Source organism: Culex pipiens, chromosome 2, assembly GCF_016801865.2.
Source record: "Culex pipiens pallens isolate TS chromosome 2, TS_CPP_V2, whole genome shotgun sequence".
Lineage (NCBI taxonomy): Eukaryota > Metazoa > Arthropoda > Insecta > Diptera > Culicidae > Culex > Culex pipiens.
The window spans coordinates 36,916,451-36,937,460 of record NC_068938.1 but is presented as its reverse complement, the minus strand read 5'-3'; the positions used below and the strand labels follow the sequence as shown (position 1 = coordinate 36,937,460).

Sequence of the window (21,010 nt, the reverse complement as noted above, 5' to 3'; positions counted from 1 at the left end):
CGAGTAAGCGCGCAAATTTATGCCATGTACTGGCCAAAAAGATCAAATTTAATGCACTTTTGATCATAATTTGTATTTTGCGAGACCATTTCTCATCATTTTGGTGGCACACACATCCACACGCAAGATGAGAGGGATGAGATATTAACTGCTTAACGAAAGTCGCCATCAATATCTTTTCACTTGCGCTAACGATTACAAAGCGCTTCTGATATAAAATTGCTTCCAACTACCGGCAACATGTTCTTTTGCACATTCTTTAGTTACTCACTTAAAAAATAATCCCAAAACATGGAAATAATTAGCAAGCGCCATCCAAAAAACAAATGCGCAAAGTTTTTTGACGTTTCAATTTTGACAACCCATTCCAATCGAAGGCCGAAGAAAACCGAGCGAGAAGCGAAGGCAAATAAAGAACAAAGGGTGGCCACCAACACCACCAACATGCTGGTGCAGCACCTGTTGGAGTGAGCCAGTGATGCCAGGAAATTTTCTCTATAAATGCTACTTTTCGTGAGTGTTCGCTTAAAATTTCATCAATTTTGGCAGCACGAAGCAGACCCAAAAGAGCGCTGGAAGAAAAAAAGAACTAAGCTGAAAATAGAAAAATGGGCGTGGCCCAATGCACTCGACTGATTAGAATGCATTTTGGAAATATTTTTATAAATGCTTGTAAAAGAAAAAGCATAACTTTTAATAAAAGTGAAAATAAACAGAAATGCTCACCAAAAGTTGCTCTACTCGTTGGTGTACTTGGTTTTAGTAAATCGTCAGTTGTGTGCTATCTTGTGACATAGGCCATTTTGATCGAAAATGAGTTAATGATGAGTTAATGGAAAATTTGTCTTGTTTTTCAAAAATTTATGTACACACATACTTTCAAAAGGCAATGCAACCTTTTGTTTATAAAAATATACTGATTAAGTCGATTAAACCATTGATTTGAGCTTATTTTAGTTTGTATGGGAATTCTGTGCACACTTGTGACACGTAGTATAATTTTACTTTCGAAACACACTTGTGACACGTGATTTTCAGATTTTTGTTTACATTATTTACTGTATCTGTCAACTGGTGTAACCAAATTAGTTGAAACTTGGAGCGTTTGTTAAGCGATAGTATACGAATCGATTGCGAATTAACAAAACAATTAAATTTATTCCTGAAATATTTCAGCCAAAACTTGTTTCTTCTTTTACAACCACTAGATCATTTTGTACATTTTTGGTCTCTTCTAGACAATTATAGAGCTTGTCAAAATGAACATTTTTATTCTAGAAAAATGAATTTTGGTCAATTCTATCAAAAGTTATAGGCAAAGATCGATTTAAAAATGCTCATTTTCAAATTGAGATTAAATAAGAAAAGACCTTCGAGATATTTTCTACAAATCTACTCTAGAATGTGTACTTTTAGATGCTTCTAAGAGCGAGGTCAAACTCCACCACCTTTTCGAGTTATTCAGATTTCAAAATGGCGTCTTTTTCGTCGCATTTTGGTTATAACTTTCGTTTAAAAGGTCCGATTCTCGCTCCACCCTAATGTCCACCATACCAAAAGAAGCCCCAATTGACCCTGATCATTTGTCTCGATGACACCAAAGCTCTAAATCTTAACGTGTGGCCGCTAAAAATTTTGTCACGCTAGATTTCGGTTTCGGACCACTGTGGAGTGATTGAAAATCATCTTTTTGGTGGATTAAAAAAATTTTCTGTACTATGAAATTCTGTGATTTTCTACATGTATGTAACCCCTTAACTCAATTTGGCCCAACATGCACGTGTGACAAATTAGCATGACAGCAAAGACATGCACTTTTTAAGCCTTTAAGGAATTGTGTGTTTGCTGAAATTGAAACCATATAATATTGATTTTGAGAGGTAATATTCCAGAAAAATCTTTAAAAAAAACGGTTACACAGAAAAAAATTAAAAAATAATCATCGAAATCAAAATACCAATGATATTATCGTTCAAATCAGACAATGCATATTATTGATATTGATTTCAATGAGTGTTCATTATTTTTTGTTTACTTACACTTTTTACTGTAAGTCACCAATTAAAATTCTGTCACGCACTGCAAAAAAAACTGCGTTTACCAAAATACATTATTCTACTTTTCCGGGCGCCAATCCCAAAATTTCCCACCCCGACATTACCAAGTATCGTCTTTTCGCCAACGCTCTCGAACTGACGACTCTCCCCGCACAGCCCAGCCCAGCCCGAACGGTAATTGCTTCAATCGAGCGGAAAACACGAACGAAACCGCGCGCGCTCAGTTTCATTTTTGCACCGCACACACTTTTTGCGCTGGCCAAAGTTTTCCTCCAACTAAACGCCAGGAAAATTCTCAAAGTGTGAGGAGGAGCCGAGAGCCAGCGTGATTGTTTGGAGTTGGTCTTTTCGCCTGGAAAAATATTTATTATTTCGACACGACATTGTTGCCGAACAAGAACTGGTTGGTTTGTGCCAAGTGGTTACGCGGGGGGAGGAGAGAGGCAGGGGAGGGTCAGGTCGAACTGTTTCCTTGTTTGTCGGAAAATGCTGGGAAAACTGTTTTCCGACAGATGAAGAATGCTTCGAAACAATTATTTTCGGAAAATAATAACACTGGATGAAGTGAGCCTGCAAAAGGATTGCAAGACGATTTTGTTTCATTTGTCAGGGATCAGATTTTAATTGGTTTTTGGGAGGAAGTATTGCTCTGAAATATTCTGTTCAAATTGTTGCAAATCATTTCAAGAGTTAATTTAACGTAACTGACTCAATCAGATTGCACAAAAGCCACACTAATTAATCGATATTACGATCAAAGCCTTTCACCAGTTGACCACAAACAAAGTGCTGCCGCTTAATTTCTGAGAAAACAAGCGCAAAGTGAAATCTTTGAAAATCAACTTGAGAAAGAGCTACCTGGCCCGTTGATCGAATAAACACTATCAACTTGATCGATTTTCTCACATCAACTCGTTTGGGTACTTTGGCTTTGTTCTTTGCCGAATCGCGAGCGCGCGCCGATCGTCAAGAAGCTTCGATCGGGTCGCATCTGATGCAAACGTTGTTTGTTTAACCTTCAGTCTCCTCGTTCTGCGATCAAAAGAAAAGCAGAAGTGTGAGTTTGGGAACAGAGCAGTGGGAGCTTGAGGTTCCGGGTCCGAAATAGGGGAGAGTGGTCAAAATGGGGATTTTAATACTTTTGTTTTAATATTTTTAAAATCCATCGTTTTTATTTATTTTTTTTTTTTTGAGGGACTCAAAAGACAAATGTTAAGCTTGATTTTAAAACTTCAGAAACATCAGATATCAGAAAGATCAGATTTTTTTACATTGTAAAATGAATCAAAAGTTCCGAAGCTATCGGCTATTATGGGCTAATTTAGTGTCACTGAGAAAAACTCATTTTCAAATCCCAAAGATTCAACAACCATTAATTCTATTCAGTGAAAAAAATGAACAAAAAGTAGCTTTAAGCATTCTGAAAATATTATTTTCAGGGTACTTTGTATTTATATGTATTTATATGAAGTGCTATATTTCCCTTTTTTCATATGCAAACTCGTTCAATGAAATGGAACTACGCCCTTTTTCAAAACTTTTCCCCTGGCCAAGAAATTTAATAAAAAGCGTAAATGCCGCGAAATTTGATATATTCAATTAATAAATCGCTTCCCAGTGCATTTGAGCTTTATTTTTTTATTCAAACACTTCTCAAGATTTTCAGTAAACATTTTGGATGTAGTTTCCAGATAAAAAAATGTAAGATTTAAAGCTTTTTTTTTTGAAAATATTGTTTATAGGAATATTTTACGAAATGCAAATAATTGACTAAAAGTTTGCCTAACTTAATTAAAATACTAAAATTTCCCTACCACGGAAATGTAGGAAAACAAAAAAAAAACTAGACTTGTTTTACTGATTCAACTATTGATTAATTTGGCGTTTAGGATTGTGCTTTTTCAGAGATATTTTAGCATATAATTTTTTTTAAATCTCCCAAAAATTAAAATTACTCATAACTGCTTATTTTTAAGAAACTTTTCTGTTCATAGCTATGCCAAAAGAACACATTTTGACGTACATTGCCGTACATTGACGTACATGCCGCGAAATTTAGATTTTTTTGCCGTGAAAAATCACTAGCCCTACACGGAGAAAAAAGAGTTCCCAAAATCGTGAACAAGCGTTCATGAAAATTGGAACCACGAACAAAGTGTTCAAATCCCATGGTACGTTTTTCAAAATCGTACCACGGGATTTGAACATTTTGTTCGTGGTTCGCATTTTCATGAACGCTTGTTCACGGTTTTGGGAATTCTTTTCTGTCCGTGTACGTATCAACATTGAAATAGCTGATACTTTCTAATTTATATTTTTAGAGCTATCTTTTTTTTACATTTTTTATGGTGATCTTTTTGAAAACAGGAGGGGACTAAACCCCGAAATAAAATTTTCAATGGCCAACTTGATAGACAATCTATTATTAGAAAAATACAATCGATTTTAGCAGGTTTTTTCAAAGTCATTTTTAATTTTATTCAATAATTATTTTTCCTCATAATTTTTTGGGGAAATTTTAAAGAGGGGGCGGTGATACACGCTTGAAACAAACTTTCCTGAACATTCCTAATAGAACCGACTTCGCCGAAGACACAAAACCATGTCTCAACATCCAGATTTTTATACATTTTCAATCTCTTTTTTATTGATGTAAATCGATTCATTTTGAAGTTAGCAAAATAGTAATAAGTAAAGTAATTAAATAAAATATTGAATCTTTTAACACATTGGCTTACAACAGCGATTCTCAACCTTGTTCTAGGCTGGTACCCCCTACCATGTAAATCAAGTAGGCCCGGTACCCCCGTTGAGAATCGCTGGCTTACAACAAGTGTCTCTCCCCTAAACACCTGAGAAGCAAGTTCAAAGAACACTGAGAGAGAAAAAAAACTGCCGCCAATGAGTGAACTGTAATTCATCTCGTTTCGTTTGTTTAATTTCACATTTAAATAAATCATTTGTAACTCTTTCAATTTTTCAAAACAAATAAAAATATCAAAGTACACGACTCGAGGCTGCTCTCCTGGAAGAGCTGCTGTATATGTAAAGAGTGGATAATTTGTAGTAAACAAGACAGAAACGCGCGGTGTGCGCGGCTTCTTTGAGAATTGTGTTTTTTTTTTGTGTGTGCTTACTTTCGTCAGATCTTCTCAATCGATCTCGCGCTGTGTTTAATCACCAATAATCAATCGACGTCCGAAATGAGCTGGAAGCAGAATCGGTAGTGGAAGTGCACAGACAAGCTGACTGTGAATCAACAGAAGCAACACCAGATGAAATTTTTCGCTGATGTCAATGAAAAGCTTTTTTTCTAAATTTTTTAACAACTGTTTTATATTGCGATAAATAAATGTATTATTAAATTTTATATTTTTGAAACTGTACGCTTACCGTTATGAAAAGAAAACGTGGACCAGATGAAATTTACAAAAGGTGTCGATAAGTGTTGTGCTTCTAAATGCATTCGTACGAGTCAAAAACAAACATTAATTTACCATCAGTAAGTTGAAATCGTGCAGGACTTCTCGAAGACAATGGCAAGGTTGCAGCATCCTACCCTATTGTCCAGCAGCCCCGGGGCAAGGACTCTCTGAGGAATACGCCGAACCGGGAATCGTTTATTGTCCATTCTTCGAACAGTCGCACACCTCCTGCCAGGTCTGCTAATATGTGCCTCATATGAGTCCACAGAACAGTGGTCTCTTCGGGTTCAGCACATGGCCGATCATGGCTTCCCGTTGGGTGACCACTGCAAAACAGACACCTTCTTGGTGTTGCACAAAAAGTCGGTGAAAAGGTGCGATGACGATCTGCACAATTGGGACGGGGTTTTTGGCCGGGGTTCTTCCGAAAAAGCATACAAGCTGCCGTTTTCTAAGGTCACATGTCAGCACATTCTACGGAAGAAGCAGCAGCAGCAGCAACACGAAGGATTCCGGGTGCTTTTGTTCTATTAACGTCTTATTCAAATGGCCCATTGGCTTCAGGTGGGCTCATGCAGTGAATTAGTTTATTTTTAATTTATCTGGAGTTGAGCGAGGGCCGGGACCATTTTTGCCCTTTTCGGCGACTAAACATTGGCATTTGGATCGATTGTTCACGTTGGAGTGATAAAGGATCGTTTGATGTGTTATTTACCGAAAATATTTGGCATTGATCCTTCGCCACACGGAACGGGCATGCTTGAACAAACATGGCCAGGAGCAGATGTTTGGCACTCTTGTTTGGACTTCCTAAATATTTGAATCACATGAAAGCAACATAATACAAAGAAAATACAGTTTTTTGTTAACGAACATCTCTTACAGCAAAATTAATTCCAATTAAATAAGCTTGTTATACCCCTGAAACTAAATAAATATACCTCAAAAGATTTTATGATTTTTTTTTAAACTTCGTGGGTTTATTTTCTGCTATCCGACACAGTGGTCAAATTTGATGTTAAAACAAAAAAAAAGCGAAATTTTGAAAAACCTGATAATCAAAATATCGAACAATCGCGCTTGGGCCGTAACCCAGCAATTTTTGCAATTATTAAATCTTAATTTCAGAAACCTTAAAAAATTATCATTTTACGTAATACTTAATGTTTGGCCCATTTGAAGTGATAGTCTTAATTAACAAAATTGAATTTAGTTTTTTCGAAAAGATCGGAAAGAACAATTCTTTTTTTAACATTGAAAACAAGGGTCCTGATTGCTCAAAATAAACCACTCCATTCGCGAGCACAAATAGCAGGCGACGCGATACACTGAAAATATGCCACACTTTTTATTCAAGTGCCCAAACACTTGAATGATTGAATAAAGTCACATCGTAGATCTAATTGGTTTGTGTTTCAACATCAATCCAAACCACTATCAAATGCAAGTGTTTGGGCGGTTGACTTTTTGGTATTTTTTAACATGTTATTTTCATTCGGGTGGCTCAAGCTTTTCAATTGTTTTGCTCATGAATTTGTCCCACCGTCTTGAACTATTCAAAGTGATGAGCAAAACACTTGAAAATGATCATAAGATCTACCCAAAACAGGCACTATTCAAAGTCAACGTGATTATCCACATGAATTTAATGTGTTTCACTGATTGATTTTTGCGCGACTTTCATCGAAGGCTAGAAGCGAGGCAAGAACCAATAGCACAAAAAACACTCCTGTTTTCAACTGGCCGGCCGGCGCAGTGGTAGCGTGCACGACTAGCAAGCGAGAACCTGTAAATCGCTTGTACGTACTTTTATTTTTCAACACCATTTAAAATTCAAGTGTTTGGCTATTGACATTATTTCATGGCCGATCACCGAAATTTCAAGTGTTTTGCGATTGATATTTGAGTGCTCTGTACAGCAGGGCCAGATCATGTGTAGAACACTTCGTTGAGCTGTGTAATTTTTGCTCAGTGTACTGCCCTGATGAATTCCTACTGTTTGTCACTTTGAACCCATTCGCTCCCGAACACTCTCTTTTCTACTCTCCTTCTCTCTCTGATCGGCTCAGTCTCCGAACGGCCCAGGCAGGCCGAACGTCGCCGATCACTCTGAACTGAAAACATTTTTTCTCTGATGCGCTGCGTTATACTTATTGATTTGGGTTGCCTAAAATCAATGTTATCAATTGAATTGTGCATTTATTTTGATTTCATAACATTATAGACAACATTCAAAGAAATTTCCACCAAGAAAAAATCAAATTGATGGAAAACTGAGGGCGAGAAAACAAAAAGACTGCCGCGCTGGCGTTTTGTGAGAATGGCTCTTCGCTGAGCATGGTAGTGTGTGAGTGTCGTCGAGCGACGGAGTAGGCAAAAAATTTCACGATGTATTTGTTCGCTGAGTTCGGGCCACTCGCTGACTGCTTGCTAGTATCATTCGCTCATGAATGCTAGCAGGTTAGAATAGGCAACGAATGGATAGGCGATGAGTGAGTGGTTTCTGTTCATTGAACCGAAAATCAGGACCCTTGATTGAAAATCGGACAAGTTGCTGAGATATCGGCATTAGAAATAGGAGGTTTGTTTGGGTGAGACTTAAAAACAAAAATTTTCCTGTTTCTTTTTCTTCAAGCCGTTGTATCTAAGCAACCAGAGGTCCAATCTTCAATGTCTCTTAGACAATTTTATAGCACATTTTCTGAACTTTTCGAAAAACACATTTTCAGGAAAGCACAATCATGGACACTATCTTAAAAATAAAAAAAACGGAATTTTTCGGCAAAATTAAACTTTGAATTGCAATATTTTGGAAACGGTGCACTTAATCAGCAAATCTGTGAAGTGCTTCTCGATTGCAAATTCGATTTTACATTTTAAAAAAATGAGGTCAACAAATTTTAAGTATAGGATTTCAATGTTTTACAAAAATATTCAAAAAAATCGTAACCAGTCGGCAAAATTTTGGTACCGTAAAACGGGGTGTCTTTGATAGCCGGGGTGACTTTGATAAGTTTGATATTTTTCCGCAAAATGAAGAGTTCCAAGTAAATACGTACGGAATGGTTAAGAATCATATTGGTCATGGTAGAGAAGTGTTTAAAGTACCTCAAGAAGAACTTTTCATAAAATTTTGAAAAGTTTAAAACGTTACACCCAAAGGAAAAATATATCTCAAAATCTGCAACATTGGATTTGCTGCAAAAAATGTCACATTTTATAACATTTTTTGCAGCAAGCCCGTAGATCATTTTTGCCCGCTTGTAAAAATTTCAGCGATCTGCAGTTCTCACCAACACATATAATGCTGGCCCGTCCCCGAGCAACACTCCAAAGAGAAGCATATGTTGGTTCTCTTTCACTCACTTTTCATCAAGCGTCCATGGCGCGGTGCTAGCGTGTCGGATCAATAACCAAGAAGTTGGTGGTTCAATACTCGTTCTGTGAAGGGGTTTTTTTTGTGAAATACAACCAAAAGCCGTCGGTAATGTCGATAATTGTCGGTAACGGGCAAAAATGTCATACCCCTATATCGCAAAAAATGCATGAGGACAGTTTTCATGCAGATTCTGATATACTTTCATGCCGCCATGCATCACAATCATGCGACTGCCAGTTGGGTGTAGTTAACTATAATTAAGCAAATGTTGATGAATAGCATTATTCAAATCTTCTCAAAGTGTCATGATGTTCTCGACGAACATGATTTTAAACATTTTTTTTAATATCCAGATTTATAAGCCTTTTGAGTCAATTAAATTTCATAGAAAATGTGAAAACTTATGATTCGTGCTTCGAAATCAGTTTGAAATGCAATATTAATCGATAATTTTATAAACAAAACTAGTGTTAACGAATTTCAGGCAAAATTCTGACTTTTTAACAATATTACTTAAATTTATAGGTAATTTATTAAAAAGCTGATAACTTAGTTAACTAAATATAATCATTGATTTTTTATTCCTCAAAACTATATAAGCAACCTTAGTGATGGTACATTTGACATAAAAATAATGTTTGAACACCCTAATCTGAATTCAACAAGAAAAACTATGACTTTCAAAGTCACTTCGGAATTCAAAACAAGAATTTTTAGCGTAAATAGTTTTTTAAACACTTTTGAAACATTTTTTTTAAATGATTCATGGGCCTTGTGTGGTCTACCACAGTACATGTTTAAAAAATAATTATCTTGAGAAAAACCTTACCAGTTGGAAAATATTTCAAAAATAAATTGGAACCCCGGTATATGGCTTAAAAGATGTGGGGTATATCAAAAAATAAAATGAAAAATACGTATTTTGGGATATAGAATTTTTGTGAAAATGAGCCAATTAAAAAATCACAATTTTTTTCCGTGTAGCTATTTTTACTGAAAAGTCCTCATCAATAACTACTACTTTGGCGAAGACACCAAATCAATAAAAAAAATCTTGAAAAATTACAGATTTTCGAATATGTACGTACCATTTTTGTATGAACAGCTGCCAAAATTGTATGGGAGAACCAATGACACAAAATGGCTTCTTTGGTGATAGGGAAGGCCCCACAAAGTTTGAGCCAAATCAAAAAAATCAAAAAATCAAAATGGTCTAAATCGACCGATTTTGTAGAGAGCAGAACAGATTTTGCTTCTAGTTCTAGTCGGTACAGAAACTTATTAAATCACTTCTGATAATCGTGAGAACCGTCATAAAAGTTCCTACACTAGCTAGATTTTATGATCCCAAAATCAAACTTTTCTCACACCTTCCTCAAGCATGCCCAGACTTTCCCCAACCAGTGCCATGTTGATGGTGTAGTTTTGATTGGTTTACAACATTCTTGCTGGTTGTTGTTCTTGCCCTTGCCCAAAAATGATTCCCCGGCACCGAGCCGTCTGCCTTCGAAGCAAAAACCCTTCACTACCAGGAATTTCAGAACGCGCATTGAGTCTCGAACCTTATCTTTGTCCCGTATATGTATAAACCCAGCGATGAGGCCATAAACTAATTACCAAACTCAACAAATTTACAAGCTGGTAATTTATCTCGTCAGCATCTCGAGTTTCTCCAAGACGACGACGAAGGCCGGTGTCTAAGTTTTATGTGGTAGTGGTGGTGACGAACGACATGTGGAATTTGTGCTGAGCACCCTTGTTCTCACACTTCCAAGAAGACCTCGAGAATCGATGATCGCTGCGCGACATCGGCAGACACGATGGCACCATCCGCCGAAGCCGTATGCTCTGTGATGATCGTTGGAAATCAATCGCTGATGATTCGTCACAAGTTACTCTCGAAAGATTGTTCTTCAATACACAAACACGGATGCGGAAGTTGATATTTGGGTTCATCAAAGAATCTTGTTTGCTTTGGGCCAAACTCAAACACACTCATCTCTGGTGAAGAAGCAATACATGTGTTTATTTATCCAAAACCGCGACATCAGTCTCGTTAGTTTATTATTTCAACATGACGGATCGATCGGTGAGTGAGTGGAAACAATCCCGAACGAGTCGCATCACTGTATTCGATGACACGTTACAACTGACGAGATTTAGAGCTGACGGACTGATGAGTTACTGTTTGGTGGCGGATGCCACAAACTGTCACTTGATGAGCAGCTACTGTTGGTCTGGCCTGACCATCTGTTCAATATTGTATTGCATTTTGTATGTTGTTAATCATAACTTTATTTCAAGTTGCGTATATTCCTCAAGAATCAGATTTTTTGTAAGTTTTTGCCTTCCTCACTGCGGTAAGGCTATAATCCTGCTCTAAAAATGAACTTTTTATTAAAAGCTTGAAGACCCACCTTCATATATACATATCGACTCAGAATCGAAAACTGAACAAATGTATGTGTGTGTGTGTGTGTTTGTGTGTGTGTGTGTATGTGTGTGTGTGTGTGTATGTATGTATGTGTTCAAAAATCTTGCCAAGTTTTCTCAGCACTGGCTGAACCGATTTTGATCGAACCAGTTGCATTCGACTTGGTTTAGGGTCCCATACATCGCTATTGAATTGTTTGAAGTTTCGATAAGTAGTTCAAAAGTTATGTATAAAAATGAGTTTTCACATATATCCGGATCTCAATTATATGCATGTAAACGACGTCCATCCATCATCCAACCCATCGTTGGTTAGGTAATCAAGAGACCTTTCCAACGAGTCCACAACATTGAAGATCTGGCAACCCTTTCTCGAGTTATGACAACTTAAGTGATATTTATGTACTTTTATGAAGCCGGATCTCACTTAAATGTATGTAAACGATGTCCGGAACCATCATTCGACCCATCATTGGTTAGGTAATCAAGAGACCTTTCCAACGAGTCTACATTATTAAAAATCTGGCAACCCTGTCTTGAGTTATAACCACTTAAGTGATATTTATGTACTTTTTTGAAGCCGGATCTCACTTAAATGTATGTAAACGATGTCCGGATCCATCATCCGACCCATAGTTGTTTAGGTAATCAAAAGACCTTTCCAACGAGTCCACATTATTGAAAATCTGGTAACCCTGTCTCGAGTTATGACCACTTAAGTGATATTTATGCACTTTTTTGAAGCCGGATCTCACTTAAATGTATGTAAACAATGTCCGGAACCATCATTCGACCCATCGTTGGTTAGGTAGTCAAGAGACCTTTCCATCGAGTCCACAACATTGAAGATCTGGTAACCCTGTCTCGAGTTATGACCACTTTAGTGATATTTATGTGCTTTTTTGAAGCCGGATCTCACTTAAATGTATGTAAACGATGTCCGAAACCATCATCCGACCCATCGTTGGTTATGTAATCAAGAGATCTTTCCAACGAGTCCACAACATCGAAGATCTGGCAACCCTGTCTCGAGTTATAACCACTTAAGTGATATTTATGTGCTTTTTTGAAGCCGGATCTCACTTAAATGTATGTAAACGATGTCCGAAACCATCATCCGACCCATCGTTGGTTATGTAATCAAGAGATCTTTCCAACGAGTCCACAACATCGAAGATCTGGCAACCCTGTCTCGAGTTATAACCACTTAAGTGATATTTATGTACTTTTTTGAAGCCGGATCTCACTTAAATGTATGTAAACGATGTCCGAAACCATCATCCGACCCATCGTTGATTAGGTAATCAAGAGACCTTTCCAACGAGTCCACATTAGTGAAAATCTGGCAACCCTGTCTCGAGTTATGACCACTTAAGTGATATTTATGTACTTTTTTGAAGCCGGATCTCACTTAAATGCATGTAAACGATGTCCGGATCCATCATCCGACCCATCGTTGGTTAGGTAATCAAGAGATCTTTCCAACGAGTCCACAACATCGAAGATCTGGCAACCCTGTCTCGAGTTATGACCACTTAAGTGATATTTATGTACTTTTTTGATGCCGGATCTTACTTAAATGCATGTAAACGATGTCCGGATCCATCATCCGACCCATCGTTGGTTAGGTAATCGAGAGACCTTTCCAACGAGTCCACATAATTGAAGATCTGGCAACCCTGTCTCGAGTTATGACAACTTAAGTTATATCTGTGTACCACTCATATTACCCATTGTTGGTAAAAAGTGAGGAAGGCATCAACCACATAGGTGGATTAAGTTAGTTTTGTCTTCTAAATCTTCTAATTTTTGTTTGTATTAATTGATTTTTTGAAATGTATCAAAAAATACTAATGTGATGGCAAATATTTATGCTAGGGCTTGAAACAGTAAATAAGTCATCAAAATCCTTAATCATAACAGCTGTAATTCAATAACCCAAATTCACTTTCCACGTTGATTGCAGAGCGCTCAGCTCACCAGGCTGACTTTTGGCGCCTTGAATTGTTTTGGTGGAAACAAATCCCGCCAAGTACCTACAAAGCAATTAGCGACTACTGGCGGTTAATAATCATTCACTGGACCGCCACACCAATTCGTCGTCGTTGGTTTTTAATTCCCTTTATGCGCGTAAAACACAATGCACAAAGCCGTATCGATTGTTTGGCCAATATTTTTTGGGAAAGCACCGTTTTTTTCAAACAGGCAGCTAGCAAAATGACCCTTTTGTCAATTGTTTCACGCGGAAAATAATCAGGAAGGGAAGGGAGTGGATTAAAAAAAACCAAATGTGCATTTGGGTGTCCCACAATTCACATTGTGGTGCATATTTACATTTGTTTGAAAATCGAATCGTCGCCAGAGTTGGCACGGGAAAATGCGCGGGAAAATTCAATGGGGTCATTAAATAAGGACGGAATTCAGTTTTTATCATATTTTTTTGTTTTATTTTTTTTTATATGTGAAATTTAGATTTATTTATAAGCGAGTCCACGAACATGGCATACCCCTTTATATTTGGACATCACCATTCTGCCAGCAATGTACAGGGGTTTAATGTACATATTAAACTAGCATCTGACCAAAATATGAGCACTCTAGGTGAACGGAAAGAGGGGTAAATCGGGACACAATGTTTGAAGGTTCAAACACGTCAAAAAAATTTAAAATGCTGTAAAAAAAAGCTTGATTCTTTTTTTTTAACTAAACCTTTAAGATGCATTTTGAATTTTGCCAAAGTTACGGCATTTGAAAGATTTTTGACGTTTTTGGACCTTTAAACTTTGTGTTCCGATTTGCCCCACTTCCCGTTGACCTAGAGTGCTCATATTTTGGCCATTAAACCTCTGAAAATTTCAGGCAGATTGGTGAGGTTGATGCGAGATGGGTATGCTTTGCTCGTGGACTCGCTCTTAAATGAAGTGTTATAAATAAATATTCATGTGAAAATTGCCATTCTCGGTTAGAAATTTGAATCATTTTACACATCGTAATTCATTACAATTTACTCTTTCTGTGATTTCACCAACATTGGCAGTCATTGCTCCTAGCAGAGCTGAAAATGTCAGGGGTCCTGACGCGAAAATCGGCGACGCATACACGATTTTTTCAGATCCATTCACTGAACCGCAAAATCGTGACATAAACAAACCTGACTCAGTCGTGAGTGCTCTAGCTCACTGAGCAGCTGCAATGCGAGGCAGTAGTCGACCAACGCTCATTCGACGTTGCACGCACACACATAAAGAAACAAGTTTTTACACAAAAAGTTGGTATTTATGCGTGGAAATGTAATTTTCAATATAAGTAATGGTTGTTTTAAGTGTTTTGCACAGTCTAGAACCATTCAATTGTTTGAAAATAGTCAAAATACTGTTTAGAGAGGATTTTACGAGTCAGTCATGCGACACGAATTGAGTGAGTGTAGCTCATTTTTTCACGTCTCTCATTCTCCAGCAGCCGACCGGCACGAGTCAGGCGGCAGTGGTTGAACGGACACAGTAGGCTTACAGTCAGATGCTAGCAGTGAACTGACATTTTGGTTTGCTTCATGTGTACGCTGGGTTGGAAACATTTTGCAGGCCTGGCTCCTAGTGTGAAGGATTTTGCAAAACGGTTCTAGTGGTAAATCTAAAGCAAAAATTATCTTTTTAATAAAAAAAAAATATACTTTAGCGTTGGCTTTTGAAATTTATATAAAATTCACTCAAAAAATAAATAAAGAGCGCCGAAATCTAAGATTGAACAAAATTTTCATGTTTGTTAAAAATCCCATGTAGATATCAAATACAGAAAGAGCGCCAGAAGCCAATAGTTTATAACTGTTCAAAATAATGTTAGAATTTGGATTTGAATATAATTAAAAAAGTTTTATGTAGAACACTTAGGGCAAAACATCAAATGCTAAAATATTTCTACCGCAATGTTTTTGAAAAATAATACTAAATATCAAATTGAAATTATTGTGAAAACGGAGCGCATAGGTGTCAAAAAGTATCAAGAGCTCTACAAGAGCTCTGAATTAAAGCTAAAGTATTGTTTGTAGAAGTTTGTAGAATAACATCTTGTCTTGCTGTGTTTTTTTTCATGCAATTTAGTTCGCTGAATTTAAATTAGCTCTTAAAATGCAAAGTTGTCAAATGATTGATTTGTACCTAGTCATATTTTGAGTTGCATTGCAATATGATAATTTTTAATGTAGAAACAAATAATTTTCCATTGAGATTTTGACATTTATTAATCAGATTTCTCGAGTTGGCCTTTGAGATAATTTCAGCCATATAGGGGATAAATCAGAAAAAAATTAAAAAGTTCCCGTAGTTTTTGAGAATGCGCGTAAAAAAATCTCGTTGCTAAAAATCTGGTTGATGTGCAATGTTCAACAAACATTAAAAAAACACAAAGAAATTTCATTTAAAAAAATCAATACGAAAATTAAATTAAAAAAAAATATAAAAAAGTTATCTGCAAATTAATTTAAAAAAAATAAGTTTCACACGTATTAACTCGTAGTGCCCTACACATGCTGATTTCTTTTGGTAACGATTATTTCATTCCAAGCAAAGTTATGGAAATCGTCATTAATCAATGAACGCCAACTAGGACGTCAATGATTGTACTACAAAGTTATATAAATTTTGAAACACATTTCATTTAGACCAAAAATTCTTTCTGTGGCTTCAAGGAGGCAACAACCGGCACATGCTGATTCATTTTGGTGCTGAAATACGTTAAATTGAATTCAATACCGTAAACTTGGGTCAATCGGGACACATGGGGCGAATTGGGACTGCAGTTTTAACCTTGTTGGAGCACAATATTTTGACTTTTCTGGTTGGTTTCGGTTAGAACAGACTCAGACCAACAAAATGTGTACATCCATTTCCAAATTTAAAAGTTTTTAGTGCTCTAAAAACTGCTGTCCCTATTCAGACTGTAGTCCCGATTCGTCCCAGATTACGGTGCAGAGAATTTTAGAGTGATGATCAATTTTCATCGAAAATAATCAACGGCTTCACCTTAAAAAGACATTGTATGAATAATTAAAACAAAATATCACAAACATGATTGTCATAAAAACGTAATTAAATATTATTTTCAAATTCAATAATATTTAGAACAAATATTTAGAGATGAATAGTTTTTTTTAATATCAACTTACATAGTTAAAAAAACTGTTATGACTTCAGTTGCTGTTATGATATTCAAACTTCTTGAAGCAAGGATCAATCAATTTATCAAAATTTTAGTAAATTTTTAAGGGACGCCAAATAAAAAACTTCTGATAATATAGCTGCAGTAATCGAAACTTCAATTAATCAAGGCTTCTGATAATCTAGTCTGGACTGCATTCCTAATTATCGTCTCAGTAAACAAAAGGCACATCAACAATGTTCAATTTTTAATGTGAAATTCCTGCTGAAATTTTACGTAAAATATTCTGAATGAATGGATTAAAGTTATAATGTTGAAAAAATACTAATTATCAGAAAAAAAAATCAAACAATAAATGAATTGTTCATTTGCGAAAAATTAAAGTCAACAATACTGCAATTTTCATTTGATTTCGTAAATTAATATCAAAATAAAGTTGATCAAAAGTGAGTTTCCAAATGTAAGCACCCCATTCCGCGAGGCATCGAAAAATTGGGAGTATTGTGTACGCGAGCTTCCAGCTGCGCTCGCCAACGTTTTCCCATTACAATCCCGCCCGGCAGTGCATTGTTACCCCACCCCCCGCCGTACGCATATCGCGCTCTCGTAACGGACCCCTAGAAAAGGCCCTCTTTTTGGCTGCGGCTGCCACCTCAACCCGCGGGGTGCGCGAACTGTGATCATGATCCCGGAACCCGGCCGGGTTTTGGCCAGGATTCCGACGGTGCCCGAAATCGATTCTTCGGAGGAACCAGAACCGGGGCTTCGTCCTTCGGAAACCATAAAACCGGCCATCTCAGGGACACTTGCGGAACCGAATGGTCGGAATGTGGCCATTACGACAAGCAGCAGGTTTTCGCCTATTGCGAGGGCCGAATGTGTTATGCTTCAGAGGAATTGGTTGGTCATTATGGGGGCTCTAATGTTTTTATAGGTTTACAATGAAAACAAATCATTAACGTTGGCAAGCCCGGTGCTGGAGAGGTTCGGGTGACCTTGAAGGTTTAAAACATTTTTTTCCAATTTTCTCCTTATCTATAGAGTTCCAGCAGGACAAGAACTCGGTTTCTTCATGCATTTTTGCAGAAACAGGGGTGCCATAAAGTAATTTTTCTTCACCCTGCGAAGAACATCAGAGTCAGAAATTTCACGCTGCTTCGTTCACTCAGTCTTTGACTTCTCTACTGTCCTTCAAACTTGTCTAGAAAAGCTGAAAGTAGAAATGGATTTTTCGCAGAATTTCGGTGCGAAAACATGAACGCCAAAACCAAAATAAATCGTAATTTCATAAAATTGGGAAAATGCTTTGCTTTTTCGGTGCAATTACGTTTCCTCATTTGAACACGTACTAATGTGTTTACGCCCTTAGAGCGAGTTCGTGTGCGTTAATTTATGGTTTTATTCGTTTATTAATTTAAAATGTTTTCCAGTTCCGGCAAAAACAAGCTGTAAATGGTTTGTGTTAAAATTGGAGGTCGTGAGGAGTGCTTCACTTCTTTTTGTTTGTTTTAGAAATAAAAAACGAACATCAATTGAGAACCTGTTTTTTTAATTATTGAGCGAACAAATGAACTACACTGAAAATACGCCACACGTTTTATTCAAGTGCCCAAACACTTGAATGATTGAATAAAGCAACATTATAGATTTAATTGGTTTGTGTTTCAACATCATTTCAAACCATTATCAAATGCAAGTGTTTGGGCGATTGAATTTTTGGTATTTTTTTACATGTTATTGTCATTCGGGTGACTCAAACTTTTCAAGTGTTTTGCTCATGAATTTGTCCCACTACCTTTAACTATTCAAAGTGAAGAGCAAAACACTTGAAATTGATCTTAAGATCTACCCAAAACAGGCACTATTCAAAGTCAACGTGAAGTCCACATGAATTTAATGTGTTTCACTGATTGATTTTAGAGCGACTTTCATCGAAGGCTGGAAGCAAGGTTAGGACGAATAGCGCAAAAAACTCACCCGTCTTCAACTGGCCAGCCGGCGCAGTGGTAGCGTGTACGACTAGCAAGCGAGAACCTGTATATCGCTTGCATGTACTTTTATTTTTCAACCCCATTTAAAATTCAAGTGTTTGGCTGTTGACATTATTTCATGGCCAATCACCGAAATTTCAAGTGTTTTGCGATTAATATTTGAGTGCTCTGTACAGCAGGGCCAGATCATGTGTAGAACACTTCGTTGAGCTGTGTAAGTTTTGCTCAGTGTAACGAAATAATCTAAGGACTAACTTTAAAAAAATCAAATTACATTTCAACAGTCTAATGAGACAGAAATTGATTTTACGATAACTGATAACGACAGTAATCAAAGTTTTAAAAAGACCACATTTCGTACGTTTATCAAACGATAAAACTTTTATGATAAAATGAAACAAGCGAAAAAGCATTCTCAATTGATTTAAAAAAATTGATGTCATTTTATTATCTTACACTCAACCCCCGGTGGTTGGTCGCTTTTTCGTTTGACACTTTTTTAGTTTGTACCCCGTTGGTTGGTCAAAGTCAAACTAAAAAGTGATGAACTGTCACTTTTTACACGGCGCTTACGTACACTATCAAAACAAACGTTTGATAGTGTGCGTGAACTCCGTGTAAATGGGGTGTCAAACTAAAAAGTGACCCCGTTCGTTTGACAACAGTTGGTGTCAAACCATCGGGGTTTGAGTGTACTTGATTTGACAAACAAGTTAAATGATATTTGAATATTTCTTCAACGCATTTATATTCACTGCCTGACTTATTCTGTAGCCAAACTTTGAAAAACACACCGAGATTACTCAGTTCCAAGAACCCGCAAGGAATTCATCAAACTGAACGCACACTTCTTCAGCCCAGCCGATGATAACGTTGTTTGCGAACAAACCGACCGGTGAATTCCCGATCATTCGAGAGGATCTCGCCTGGGTTCTCTTTGTATTGATCGTACGAACAAACTCCTCTCAAGAGCTACCGTAATCTGGGGTGAATCGGGACTACAGTCTGAATAGGGACAGCAGTTTTTAGAGCACCAAAAGCTTTTAAATTTGGAAATGGATGTACACATATTGTTGGCCAGAGTCTGTTCTAACCGAAACCAACCAGAAAAATCAAAATATTGTGCTCTAACATGGTTAAAACTGCTGTCCCAATTCGCCCCATGTGTCCCGATTGACCCCAGTTTACGGTACTGGAATATATATTTCAATCCGTGATCTCAGTCTTCAACGCTCAGTTCTAATTTGCAGTCGGACGCGTTGTGATCACGTTAATTTTGTTCAAGTAATCTAACTTTGATAAGAGCAGGAAGAAGATTAGCAAAATGAAACCGGTCGGATTTTATCTGGTGGGTCTTTTGTTGGTGGGGCTTTGTCTGAGCTCGGTCGAGGGAGGTCGCCGCTCCCACCACCGGAAGACCAAACGGGACACCGGGGTGCACATCGAGATCTACTACCCGAAGGGGTTGATGGTTTGGTACCCCCACCGGACGGGGATGGCTGGCTTCGGGATCGAGATATTCCTCAACCAGCGCCATTTGATCGATGACGAGGCGGTTTGTGACATCTGCTTGAACACGACGGAGCTCACGTACGGGAAGTACGTTCTGCGGAGTGACGACGCGATCGTCCGAGGTGGCGATCATCTAATGTACAACGCTATCAAGCAGAAGGTCAACGGTACCGCGTACATCATGCGAAGCAACGAGTTCTATGTTGCAGGTAAGATGCTTTTGAGACGTACCAGATGCTCAAGTGATCAACTCCTTCCAACTTTTCAGAGAGCCGCATTCTGTCCCAGCAAGCAAAGTGTCCACCCCAATCGCGCCCCACTTCGGGAAGTTCCGCCGAAAGGATCGCCACCCTGGAAGAAGAGGTCAACGCGCTGGAAACGATCGTGTACGACGTGTTCCAGCACTGCAACAACGTCACCCAAATCAGCAAGAACCTGTACCTTAACTTCCGTCCGGCGGAGACCACCCGCCTGGACTCGAAGCAGCTCTTCAACTACACCCGGAACGTGCTGAAGGAGATGCTGCCCAAGATCGACTGGGACGCGGTGCTGATCAATGCGTTCTACTACGAGGATGGTGTGGCGTTCGAGGTGAAGACGCTGATCGATAAGCTGAAGGTGCTGCAGATGTCCAAGAACTTTACCCAGTTTACGGTTAATGATTTGGATGACATGGAGACCACAACCGAGGGAAACGAAATTGAAGATTATTAGCGTGATGAATATTGTACTTTTAACTGTAATGTATTGAAATCTTTTGATGATAAAAATGTGAATGTTCTTTTCAAATAAATTTGTGACTACCGATTTTAGGAATTTATATTAACTGTTCACAAATATTTACATTAATGCAAATATTAACAGTAATGCAAATGTAAATAACTTTTTTTAAGGCTGAAAATTAATTTATCCATCAGAATTTTACAGGTTTTTGAACTTATTTATATTCTTCCTTTCCTTCATAATAATTATATGGTTTTAGTATGCTCGAATATTCCAGTTTTTTTTTTCAATACCTTTCAATAACAGACACTTGCAAATTACATGTTTTATTTTCTA

General features: G+C 37.5%; 1 protein-coding gene across 1 annotated transcript; it reads left to right on the top strand.

The window, feature by feature from the left end:
• The first annotated feature begins 19,664 nt into the window (after window positions 1–19,664).
• On the top strand, window positions 19,665–20,758 carry LOC120412841 (uncharacterized). Its single transcript, XM_039573463.2, has 2 exons — window positions 19,665–20,160; window positions 20,220–20,758. The coding sequence occupies exons 1-2, from the start codon at window positions 19,764–19,766 to the stop codon at window positions 20,663–20,665; spliced, it is 843 nt and encodes a 280-aa protein (XP_039429397.1). The 5' UTR covers window positions 19,665–19,763; the 3' UTR covers window positions 20,666–20,758.
• The last annotated feature ends 252 nt before the right edge of the window (window positions 20,759–21,010 follow it).